Below are 12,995 nucleotides of genomic sequence, written 5' to 3'. Positions count from 1 at the left end.
ATTTGTCTGTGTCTGTTATCTCATTTGTAAAAGGGGGGTTAAGACTGTGAGCCCCACCTGGGACAACCTGATTACCTTGCATCGATCTCAGCACTTGGAACAGTGTTTGGCACATAGTAAGCACTTGACAAATACCATTTTTTAAATAGTATTTATTAAGGACTTAATGTGAGAAGCAATGTGGACCAGCCCAAAAAGCATGGACCTGGGAGTCAGAGGACCTGGGTTCCAATTCTAGCTCTGCCTCTTGTCTGCTGAATGACCTTGGGGAAGTCATTTAACTTCTCCCTCTCTGTTCCCACATCTGCAAAATGAGAATTCAATATCTATTCTCCCCTGTACTTACTTCGACTGTGACCCTTATGTGGAATCTGATCATCTTGTACCTACCCAACACTTAGTACAGTGCTTAACACACAGGATCAGTCATATTTATTGAGTGCTTGCTGTGTGCAGAGCACTGAACAAAGCAGCTGGGAGAGTATAACATGTAGATGTAGATTTGGGAATCATCCATATTGAGGTGGTACTTGAAGCCAGGTGAGTGAATAAGTTCTCCAAGGCAGTGGGTGTAGCTGGAGAATAGAAGGTGACCCAGAGCCGAACATTGAGGGAAACCCACAGTGAAGGGCTGGGAGACAGAATTGGAGCCACGAAAGAAACTGAGAATGAGACAGGAAGATCATCGAGAGAGGGCAGTTCCAGGAAGTGCTTCACAAATAGCGTAATTATTATTCTGCCCAAAGCACTGAAATAAGCACTTGGGACAGACCAAAGGAAGCAGAAGACCCGATCTCTGCCTTCAAGAATATATTAGACAGAAACCTACAGAAGTAGAGAACATAGGTTTTTGGTTTTGTTGTTTTTTTATTTTGTTCTACTTCTTGCTTAGCAAAATATGCCTGAAGATGATTGGTAAGAGGAAAGGATACATTTTCTGTACCGGTGAACACCAATCAGGACTCTGTTTAATAACCTTTTCCCTCTGGCAGGGAGCTCTAATCAGGAATCTGTTAGGATTCACTGTCGGGGGGAAAGGTTATCAAACTAGTGTCCACCTCACTAATAATAATAATAATAATAATACTTGTGGCATTTGTTAAGGGCTTACTCTGTGCCAAGCACTATCCTAGGTAGTGGAGTAGATAGAGGAGTCCACATGGGGCTCATAATCTAATTAAGAGGGAGAAAAAAGGTCATCCATTCCATATCAATTAGCTCACATAATTCAGGTCTCTAAATATTCACTCCCTCCTAGCGCCCTCCATCTATTTATTATATTAGCAAGCAAAGCTAGAGTCAGGATCTCAAATTCCTCCAGAACTTTTATAGCATTCACTGAGCACAGTACTTTATCTGAATTGGGTTCACCTCAATGGCAAAGAGAAAAGACTAGTGGGCCTATCTGCCCAGGGGGTGTTGGTTGCTCACTTGAATGATTTTTTTTTTTTTTAACAAAAATTAAAAGAGATTCTCAGATGTGAGGGAGATGAAAGCTTATGAACATTTTTATTGGTGAAATTCTCCTTTACAATGATGCCAGCAGGACATTTCTGAATTCAGAAAATGACAACGATCATTTGCAACTCTCTGCAAAGAAGTGGAGGCTGTTTTCTCCCTTTAAGCTAGAGCCTTTTGTAGTATGCACTGCATAACCTAGTTTCCAGTACAGAAGCAATTTCCCTGTGTGGGTTTGAAATCGTAACATCCTAAGATCACAAGTACACAAATAACCAGAGAGGTGTATAGTAGGTGATGAATTACTATCTGCAAAGAATTCAAATGATTTTGTGGTATAGGCCATCACATCAGCTAAAACACACTCAAAAATTCACTTTCATCCTTTCTGCTCAAATAAATTGTTTATCTCCTTTCCATAATCATTGCCCTTAGGGGGTAGAGAGTACTCTCCCTTTACTGGAACCATAAAAGACCCATCAGTGCAAATGCAGCCAACAGCGGGTTACCCAGCCCAGCAAAGACCACCCAGACAACTAACCCCTCCTCAGGCCACTGTGTACTCTCATCTGTGAAGGAAACAACGAGGGAGAGAACAGAAAATCTCTTCAGAAGGACAAGGTCTATATAAAATTCTACTTAGAGTAGATTTGAAGTTGTCACTAAAAAAAGAAATCTCATAAATGTTCAGGTTTCCTAGTAATACCTCAAGCTGATAAATAAAAATCTTCCTCACGGTATGTGGCAAAACAGACCCCATTCAGATTCATTTTCTTAAGCCTGAACTGTATATTTAGTCAGACCAGTGACCATATTAAACAACAAATGTAAGATTACCGGGGGCGGGGGGAGGGTTACTGGGGAAAGAGAAAAGGTTTAGGTACATTACTTAGCCATAAGGATGGATGTCAAAGAGGGTAATCATATTACTCCTCTAAGCATTCTTTATTGACACAGAATATTGAAATGCATAGACTATTGGTTAGCCCAACATAGAATTTAGCAAGCTCTTATGTTCATTCATTCAATCGCATTTATTGAGCACTTGTGTGCAGAGCACTGTACTAAGCACATGGAAAGTACAATTCAGCAACAGATACTGACAATCCCTACTCAACAACAGGCTCACAGTCTAGTGAGGACTAGCTCTCTCTTGTGATCAGTCAATCATTTATATTTGTTGAGCACTTATTATATGCAGAGCAATGTATTAGGTGGTAAGGAGAGTGCAATACACAGAATTAACAGACATATTCTTTGCCCTCAGGTGCTCCTAAGCACCAGCTCATGTGCAGGCTTCATTCTTAGGGCCAATTTGAAGTGATCTATTAGAGTCCAATTCCTTAAAAAAAAAAAAAAAAGGAAATTATTTGGGTATATTTTACTTGGTTCTATGCCCCACAAAAATCAGGATCGTTTGGTACTAGTTCCAGAAAGTTTCCTCCATTTGTTTTACAAATGGGTCTTCAAGAATTTTGATGGTGCATTTGGATCTATGTAGAAAGCCAAGTAGACTTGAGTCTGGATTTTCTTTCATCCTCTAATTCATATAATAGTATTTATTGAGTTCTTACTCTGTGCAGCATACTGTACTAAGTACTTGGGAGAGTACAATAAATATAGCTTTCTGGGGATTCTCTTTGTGGGCCCTTGGGGGCAATATGGCAGTCACATGGAGATCAAAAATCGTTTCAGGAACCAGGTTCTGCCATCACAAAGGGGAATGACCCTGCATTACAGTGTCTACCAACTCTGTTACAATACTAATAATAGAATTGTGATATCTGTTGAGAATTTACTATTGCCTGGCACTGTACTAATCACTGGGGTGGAATACAAGCAAATCGGGTTGGACACAGTCCCTATTCCAGGTGAGGTTCATAGTCTCAATCCCCATGTTACAGGTTAGGCAAAGAAAAGGTAAATGGCTTGCCCAATGTCACAAAAGCAGACAAGTGGCAGAGCCAGAATTAGAACCCATGACCCTTTGACTTCCAGACCTGTGCTTATATCCACTACACCATGCTACTTTCTAGTTATATTGTACTCTCCCAAGTGCTTAGCAGAGCGCTCTGCACACAGTAAGTGTTCAGTATATTTGATTAGCTCCTTTAACCATGGCCTCCGGAAGGTTTCTTGGAACACAGTATCAAAAGTTGGTAGTTCTAGAAGGAAACAGGAAGCATAATGTGCTAAACGTAGTATCGTCAAGCTAGAGTTTCTGGCTTACTCCCAGGATTTATTTGCTGAGTTAGAGCAACTTCACCATCTGGAAAGCGAGTTCTCCTGTGAGAAGTTTTAAATTAACTTGGTGAAGCAATGGGAACATAAAGTCAAAGATAGCAAGCAGTCCAAGCGGAGAGACTGATCTGTTTAAATCTAGGACTGATTTCCAAAGGAAGGGAACGCTAATGAGGGTGTCCAGTGGACATATTTATATCCATAGGGTCCATGTGACTAACGTCCCCAGATGCAATATCAGCGATATGCTTTCTACAATGTATACGCGTAGGATGCCAAGTACCAGACATACTATAGGTTTACATCAAATTAAAGATTATGATTTTAAATTTCAGGTATGAATGGTGGAAATGAACCCCTGGAGAACTAGGGACTGTGTCTCTCACCTGTGTAATAAAAAGCCATTGTCATTGAGGAAGAGCCAGTAATAAGGCAGGATTTGCTTTGAAAGAACAAATTTAACTTATATGATGAAGATGAGAAAAAATGAGTGTTTGGAAAGCTCATAAAACAGTCAACCATTTTTGAAACACTTCAGGTTCTTCAAAAATCATTCTTGCCCTATGCCGTCGAGTCGTTTCCGACCACAGTGACACCACAGACATCTCTCCCGGAATGCTCCGCTCTCCATTTGCAATCATTCTGGTAGTGTATCCAACGAGTTTTCTTGGTAAAAATATGGATGCAGTTTACCATTGCCATCTTCCACGCAGTAAACTAGAGTCTCCTCCCTCAACTCTCTCCCATGCCGCTGCTGCCCAGTATGGGGGAGTTTTGACTTGTAGCAGATTGCCTTTCACTCCCTAGCCACCACCCAAGCTAGGAATGGAATGGGTAGGCCTCCGTTTGACCCTCCGCCCCTTAGCCGAGACCGGTAATCATACAGGGTCTTCAATCGATTAATGTTATTTAAGGAAAGGTTACTGTATGCAGAACACTGTATTAAGTGGTTGGGAAAGTACAATACAACAGAGTTGGTAGATGTGATCCCTGCCCACAAGAAGCTTTCAGTCTATATGGGGAGAAAGACATTACAATAGATTAGGGATAGGGAAAGTAGTACAGTAGTGCATATTTATCTAAGTATTGTGGGGCTGAATAAGCATCAGAGTGTTTAAGGGGAACACCGTCAAGTTCATAGTTGACAGAGAGGGGAGAGGGGATAGAGGAAATAATGGGATTAGACTAGAGGAGATGTGATTTTAGGTGGGTTTTGAAGGTGGGGAGAGTTTTGTATTTTTGCTCTGCTGTCTCTTCCCCCTTCTAGACTGTGAGCACATTGGTGGATAGGGACTGTCTCTGCTGCCAAACTGTACTTTCCAAGTGCTTAGTTCAGTGCTCTGCACACAGTAAGCGCTCAATAAATACGATTGAAAGGATGAATGAATGAATGGTGGACCGTTAGATATGAAGGTGGAGGGCATTCCAGGCCCAAGGGAGATCAAGGGTAAGGAGACAGTGGTGGAGTAGATGAGATCAAGGTACGGAGAAGTAGGTTGGTATTTAGAGGAGAAAAGTATGCATGTTGGGTTGTACTAGGAGATCAGCGAGGTTGGATAGGAGGGAGATTGTAAGCTTATTATGGGTAGGGAACACGTGTGCCAATTCTGTTGCATTCTCCCAAGCGCTTAGTACAGGGTTCTGTAAGTAAGTGCTCAATAAATACCATTGATTGAGGGAGAGAGCTGATTAAGTGCTTAGAGCCAATGGCAAAGAGTTTCTGTTCAATGGGAAATTAGAGGAGCAACTATTGGAGGTTTTCGAGATACAGTTTTTCAGAAAAATGATCTGAGCATCAGAATGAAGTATGGACTGGATTGAGGAAGGACAGAATGCAAGGCGGTCAGCGAGGAGGCTGATGCAAAAGTCAAGGTGGGAAGCGATGAGTACTTGGCTCGACATGTTAGCATTTTGGATGGAGAGGAAAGGGTGGATTGTAGAGATGTTGTGGAAGTAGACCCAGTGGAATTTTGTAACAGATTGAATGTGTGCGTTGAATAAGGGAGATGAGTGGAGGATAATGCCAACGTGAGGCATGGATGATGGCCCTGAAAATTATTTTATCACGACAGAGTAGTTCAAGGGCAATCCACCCCAGTCCTTTCAGAATGACACGACTTAGTAAAATGATTTTATACTGATATAAAATCAAAACCCTCCTAAAACCCTTTTTTGAAGTTAAACCCAGGGGCAAACGAAATTCTAGTGTGAAGTGCCATGTTCATACTTTTAAAGCTAGAAATGATCTTCAATTTTGCTAAACCAATTTCTCTATTTTACCCCTGCGTTCTGAAAGCCCAACTGGAAAGCTAATTTGTCCTCTATGGTGTTTAAGACTAGTATGCAAGTGGTGCTATTCAGAATCACTGAGGTATTCCAAAAACCTGCTACAAATAACTGAAGTTGTGGCCAAGAATCCCATTCATTCCTCATAGTGGTCAGTCTTTCCTAAACTAATCTATAAAAGACTAGGTATATAAGCAAACTATTTGAGTAGACCATCGAGAAATGGAAATCTTTTAGAGATAAGAAAACCGGCTGAGCTCTCTCCGGAACCAATTACTCTGCTGGCACAGCACAGGGTTAAAAGAATGTCCAAACTTGCAGGGTACCGTAGTCATTGACAACAAACTTACCTGAGTGTGAAGTGATCCTCCGTTGAATTTTTGGAAACCGAAACGGGAAAAGTCAGCGTATCCCCTTGCTTGACCGTCTTTGGTACGTAATGGATGGCAACATTGTTATCTAATCGGATTTCACTTAGAGAAGGGCGACTGTGCGTCTGGTAAAGAAAAACGCTCCCAATCCTCCGTAAAGGTGGACCTGATTCATCAACGTCATTGTGGCCCGATCGGATTCCATTGCTTTTCCTTGTATCCTCCTTGATGCACTCTCCCTTCTCGTCCCCCGGTTGGATGGTGTAGTAAAGTTCCACAGGACTCCCTTCCGATTGGCCCGGGGCCTTCTTCCGCCCGGCGACGACCGTCGGGGGGCTGAACCAGCCGGACAGGAGCTCCAGCTCCGCGACGCACAGGCCGAGGTCCCCGGCCAGCCTGCAGCTGCCTCTCACCTCCCGGGTCTCCCGAAAAGCGAACACCCTCAGGCAAGGCAGTCTTTCCGCCGTGCTGTAGTCGTCCCAATCCCTGCCCGCGATGTAGAACAAGATCTGGACTTTGGGCCTGTTCGGGTAAATCTTCTCACTCAGGATGTATGCCTTCAGCTTCCAGTTGAGGGGAAACTTATTGGTGGATCCAAATGGATTTGAAGGCAACATTAGGTCCTGGGGTATTACCTGTTCAATAGAAAAAGGTCCATAGCTAGCGTTCAACATGGGGGGCCTCTTGGCTTTGTAGATGAGGAAAGACTCCACCCTGGACTGCAAACTGGAGTTCCTCATGATGTCCTGGTTGGCTTCTTTAAGAAAAAAGGAAACGTCTGCATTGTTGATATGATAACTCACTGGTAGATAGGTGGGCAGCAGAGAAAACCTCTGAATGCTCTCCAGAATGCCTCGGCTCTCTGTTGCTGTTGAAAGGAAATGACAGTTTAGACACCGAGAATCACTTGGAAAATAATCAAGCATTTAATGTGGTGAATTTACCCAGTTCCCTTGTAATTTGCGGCAGACCCCTTCCGCGTCGCCTATGCATTTGGGTCTGTACCTGTCAAGCCCTTGATATTCTCCCTACCCTTAGCCTCGCAGCACTTATGTACATATCCATAATTTATTTTACTGTCTCCCCCTTTAGACCATAAGTCCTTTTGGGCAGGGAACTTATCTACCAACTCTGGAGTATTGTACTCTCCCAAGTGCTTAGTACAGTGCTCTGAACACTAAGTTCTCAGTGAATATTACGGATAGATTGATTGGAGCTTGTGCCATTTCTCGGGACTATGCTGAGCGTGAAGAAGGAAAGCGAAGGAGGGGAATGAAAAGGACTCTAAAGCCTTTCTGGAGAAATCATTCCAGGGAAGGCTAAACATACTGTGAAAAGTCTCCCCAAGCCATACAACTGGAACTTTGAGAGATATATACTTCTATTACTGGAAGAAGCAGCGTGACCTAATTGAAAGAATCCAGGCCTGAGAGACAGAGGACCTGAGTTCTAATTCCCACTCTGCCAAGTGCTTTCTGTGTAACTTTGGGCAGGCCACAACTTCTCTGAGCCTCAGTTCCCTCAACTGTAAAATAAGAATTAAAAATCTGTTGCGCCCAATACAGAGTCTGAGCCCCATGTGGGGCAGGAGCTGTGTCCGATCTGATTTACTTGTACCTACCCCAGCACTTAGTACAGTGCTTGGCACATAGGAAGCATATCATAATACTAATAAAAATTATAAGAGTTGTGGCTCAATGTAGATTATAAATTCCTTGAGGTCAGAGATCATGTATATTATCTCTAGTGTACCCTCCTAAGTGCTTTGCTCTGTACCAAATAAATACTACTAACTGATTGTAAGGCAAGCGTGAAAGCCTGGGAACCAGGATGCCTAGGTTCTTATGACTTAGAGAAGCAGCGTGGCTCAGTGCAAAGAGCCCGGGCTTTGGAGTCAGAGGTCCTGAGTTCGAATCCCAGCTCTGCCACTTGTCAGCTGTGTGACTGTGGGCAAGTCACTTCACTTCTCTGTGCCTCAGTTACCTCATCTGTAAAATGGGGATTAAGACTGTGAGCCCCACGTGGGACAACCCGATTCCCCTGTGTCTACCCCAGCGCTTAGAACAGTGCTCTGCACATAGTAAGCGCTTAACAAATACCAACATTATTACTTCCACTTAGCTTCCATGGAGAAATCACCTGGCCATTTTGAACTTCAGGTGGGAATGGGAATAACATCTGTCCCTCGCTTACAAAAATATTGTGATGACCAAGGAAATAACACGAGTGGGGTTTAGAAAATTTGAAATGCCATGTGAGCTCTCCATCACCTTGCCTCCTCCTACCTCATCTTGCTGCACTGCTATTACAACTCAGCCTGAACACTTCACTTCTCTATTGCCAACCTACTCACTGTACCTTGATCTCGTCTATCTCGCCACCGACCTCTCGCTCACGACCTGTCTCTGGCCTGGAAAACCCTCCCTCTTCATATCCGACAGATAATTACTCTCCCCTCACTTCAAATCCTTAGCGAAGCCACATTTCCTCCAAGAGGCCTTCTCTGACTAAGCCTTCATTTCCTCTTTTGTACATGTACAATCTGAATTGTACATCGCCTTGATTCTATTTAGTTGCCACTGTTTTTACGAGACGTTCTTCCCCTTGACGCTGTTTGGTGCCATCGTTCTTGTCTGTCCGTCTCCCCCGATTAGACTGTAAGCCCGTCAAACGGCAGGGACTGTCTCTATCTGTTGCCGACTTGTTCATCCCAAGCGCTTAGTACAGTGCTCTGCACATAGTAAGCGCTCAATAAATACTATTGAATGAATGAATCTTTTCTCTCTCCCTTCTGCATCACCTTCATTTTCTCCCTTTATTCACCCCTCTCTCAGCCCCACAGCACTTATCTATATATCTCTAATTTATTAATTTATATTAATGTCAGTTTCCCTCTCCAGACTGTGAGCTCACTATGGGAAGGGAATGTGTCTACCAACTCAGTTGTATTATGTTCTCCCATGCGTTTAGTATAGTCCTCTGCACACAGTAAGCACTCAGTAAATATGATTGATTTATTGAGTAAAGCCAACCTATTATTTTAAGGGGACTCAGTGAGTACTTAGCAATTATCTGTTGGTAGATTCATTGTGCTTGCAACTTTTTTCGACTTCAAGAATCAAATATATGAGATTACCTGATCTAACTCATAGCTATGACTTTTATAAAGAAATAAATTGGACATAAAGTAACCTCTCTTAGGCATCCATCCCCAGGGGGCAAAAAATAATTAGATGTTATGCTATTACCCAATATGCAATATAAAATTAACTTTATTTCTAGCCAGCCGTCTACATTTTCTAAAGTAATAAAAATAATAATAACGGTATTTAAGTACTTATACGCCAAGCACTGTTCTAAGTGCTGGGATAGGCACAAGGTAATCAGGTTGTCCCGTGAGGGTCTCACAGTCTTAATCCCTATTTTACAGATGAGGTAACTGGGACACAGAGCCCAAGGTCACACAGCAGACAAGTGGCGGCGCCAGAATTAGGACCCATGTCCTCTGACTCCCAAACCCACGACGTTTCCACTAAGCCATGCTGCTTCTCCAGTAGTTGAGTGATCCTTCTCGAATCCACTCTTAAGACCGTGAGATCGGCAGGGAAGTAATGATACTAAACTAGTAGGGGACAAAATCCATATGCTAGGTTTTACTCTGGTGCCTGTCTCCCCAGTTAAATTGTAAGCTCATTGAGAAGAGAGATCCAGTCTTATCACTCTATTGTACTCTTCCAAGGATTTAGTATAATGGTCTGCATTCAGTCGGCACCCAACACATATTATTGATTGATTGATAGACTTCTCAAGCACAAGGCAGGATTTCACTCTATTGCTTTTCTTCAAAATGTTCTAGTCTTATATTAGTCTTGTTAAGACTTTCTGGTTGATTTGTTATTAGAATTGAGACCTATAGAGTTTAGAATCACAAATTGTAGAGAGAATGCATGGACTAACTGCTTAATGAAACAAGAAAATCTTGCACAATGAATAAAGTTTTCCTAATTAAAAAAAAATTCAACAACTGTACTGAAACCTTTCTGTTAAGTTCTTTAGACTGTTCCGTCTATTCTTGATCTACTGTCAAACATCATTTGAGCAATGTTTATTTTTTTTTCCAAAACCCACACAATTAAATGCCCAGTGGCAACCCTAATGCACAAATTAATCCATTCGTTTGCAGATTAAAGACTCACTGATAATAATAATGATAATAAAAATGGTATTTGTTAAGCACTTACTATGTGCCAAGCACTTTTCTAAGTGCTGAAGTAGATACAAGGTAATCAGGTTGTCCCATGTGGGGCTCATGGTCTCAATCCCCATTTTACAGATGAGGGAACAGAGAAGTTAAATGGCTTGCCCAAGGTCCCACAGCAGACAAGTGGCGGAGCTGGGATTAGAACCCATGACCTTCTGACTCCCAAGCCAGTGCTTTTTCCACTAAGCCACTCTGCTTCCCTTTGATAACTGTTATCTATAATGTGATAATGTGCTGAACATCTGGAAGAAGTAGAAATTCTCCCCCTTCATTAAAAACTTGTCCCTAATCAGTTGCATTACAAAAGGGACAAAGGGAATGAGGTTAAGGATGATGGCGAGCAATTAAAATACTTAGTTAGCCGACCTCCGTTAGGGGAACAGAATCTGTAGACGTCCCTTCACATAGAGAGTAAATTTTTGAGTTCTTAATAAGGTATAGAGAGGGGTACATTTCTATTTTGTTGCGTCAAGCTTTGGCACTTTCTGATGACTTTTTCAGTTTACCTTCATTTAAGCTTCATCCACATGGACAATTTTGTTACCCGTATGCAATAACATGCATTTTTTTTAAATTCCTTAATATGCAAAATAGGAAAAGTGATCTTTCCATTTCAAACAAATAATGAAACAGAAATTGCCACTTAAGCAATGACGACTGATGAGGGGAGAAATGTGAAAAGTTTGGGAATGGAACAAGAGACCAGTCTCATTCCTCATACTTCATTCATTCAACTGTATTTACTGGGTGCAGCATATTGTACTAAGAGGTTGGGAGAGGACGAGATAATGATAAACAGACACATTCACAATCCCTGCTCACTAAGACTCACACAGGGGAATTGATTACAGTGCTAGTGACTTGTACAGTGCTAATCCCACTCGCTCATCCTTGCCATTTTCATTTCCGCTAGGGAATGTGATGCAGTGAGTGAACAGTTGGGAAGGGATGCAGCAGATTCCAAGGTAAATGTACAGTCTTCACCCCAGTACATCAGCTGGCAGCAGAAACAGGACTAAAACCCAGGTCTCCTTATTCCCAGAGCAGTATGTTTTCCAGCAAATACCTCATACTCTTATACGCACAGTATGTGCCCGATAAATGTTCTCTGGAAGAGACAAGGTAGAATGATGTAGTAAAGTAATACAGGTATTTATTGATTATCCTTTGAATTCGTCGCACTATGCCAGATACTTAGGAAAGTACAATACAAGCACAAGACACATTTCCTGCCCACAACATATTGTAATTGGGAAGACTGATATAAAAATATTTTTTAATGGATAATCAGAATCAATAAACTGACAAGACAGTTGTGCAAATAAGTAATAATAATAACAATATTGGTATTTGTTAAGCGTTTACTATGTGCAGAGCACTGTTCTAAGCACTGGGGTAGATACAGGGTAATTAGGTTGTCCCACGTGAGGCTCACGGTCTTCATCCCCATTTTACAGATGGGGTAACTGAGGCACAGAGAGGTTACGTGACTTGCCCACAGTCACAGCTGACGAGTGGCAGAGCCGGGAGTCGAACCCATGACCTCTGACTCTGAAGCCCGGGCTCTTTCCACTGAGCCATGCTGCTTCCCACAATAATGATGTCGGTATTTGTTAAGCGCTTACTATGTGCAGAGCACTGTTCTAAGTGCTGGGGTACATACAGGGTACCGAGGGAGGGTAAAAGTAAATATGTAAGGGCTAGAGGTAGCTTATAAATTGAGGGGTTGGGATTAATCATGGAGGACTTGTTGGAGGAAGAAGGATTTTAGGAAAGCTTTCGAAGGAGGCAAAAGAGGGGTTCTGTGAGATTAGAAGTGGAGGAAAGGGAGTTCCAAGTCGGTGGAACAATGCGAGTCGAAGGGTGGAGAGGGAGAGTTGAGGGGGAGGTACTGCTAGAAGGTTGGCTGGGGAATGTTTTTATGATCACACCATTTTACCCCTTTCTCTCATAAAAACCACTTCAGAGTTACTGCTCCACCCAACTAGGAATATAGCAGAGGTACTGAAAGACCAATTCCAGAGACACTGGGCTTCCCTTATTGCCCGATCTCTCTCTCAGATGAGCTGTTGAGCAATGACTCTCGTTATATCCCGGCTAGACTACCGCGTCAGCCTTCTCTCCGATCTCCCTTCCTCCTCTCTCGCCCCGCTCCAGTCTATTCTTCACTCCGCTGCCCGGCTCATCTTCCTGCAGAAACGTTCTGGGCAAGTCACGCCCCTTCTTAAACACCTCCAGTGGTTGCCTATCGACCTCCGCTCCAAACAGAAACTCCTCACTCTAGGCTTCGAGGCTGTCCATCACCTTGCCCCTTCCTACCTCTCCTCCCTTCTCTCTTTCTACCGCCCATCCCACACACTCCGCTCCTCTGCCGCCCA

The 12,995-nt window shown here is 42.8% G+C and overlaps 1 protein-coding gene across 1 annotated transcript in view; it reads right to left on the bottom strand.

Moving 5' to 3' along the window:
- The window catches only part of TMEM132D (transmembrane protein 132D), a 545,527-nt gene that overhangs the window by 408,324 nt on the left and 124,208 nt on the right, over positions 1-12,995 (bottom strand). Inside the window, exon 2 of the mRNA XM_007655786.3 lies at positions 6,336-7,224. Within this exon, the coding sequence (XP_007653976.2) occupies positions 6,336-7,224 (889 nt within the window). The remainder of the gene's footprint in view (positions 1-6,335; positions 7,225-12,995) is intronic.

This window comes from Ornithorhynchus anatinus, chromosome 2 (assembly GCF_004115215.2).
Source record: "Ornithorhynchus anatinus isolate Pmale09 chromosome 2, mOrnAna1.pri.v4, whole genome shotgun sequence".
In the NCBI taxonomy this organism is placed as follows: Eukaryota; Metazoa; Chordata; class Mammalia; order Monotremata; family Ornithorhynchidae; genus Ornithorhynchus; species Ornithorhynchus anatinus.
This window is presented reverse-complemented; position numbering and strand designations above follow the sequence as displayed.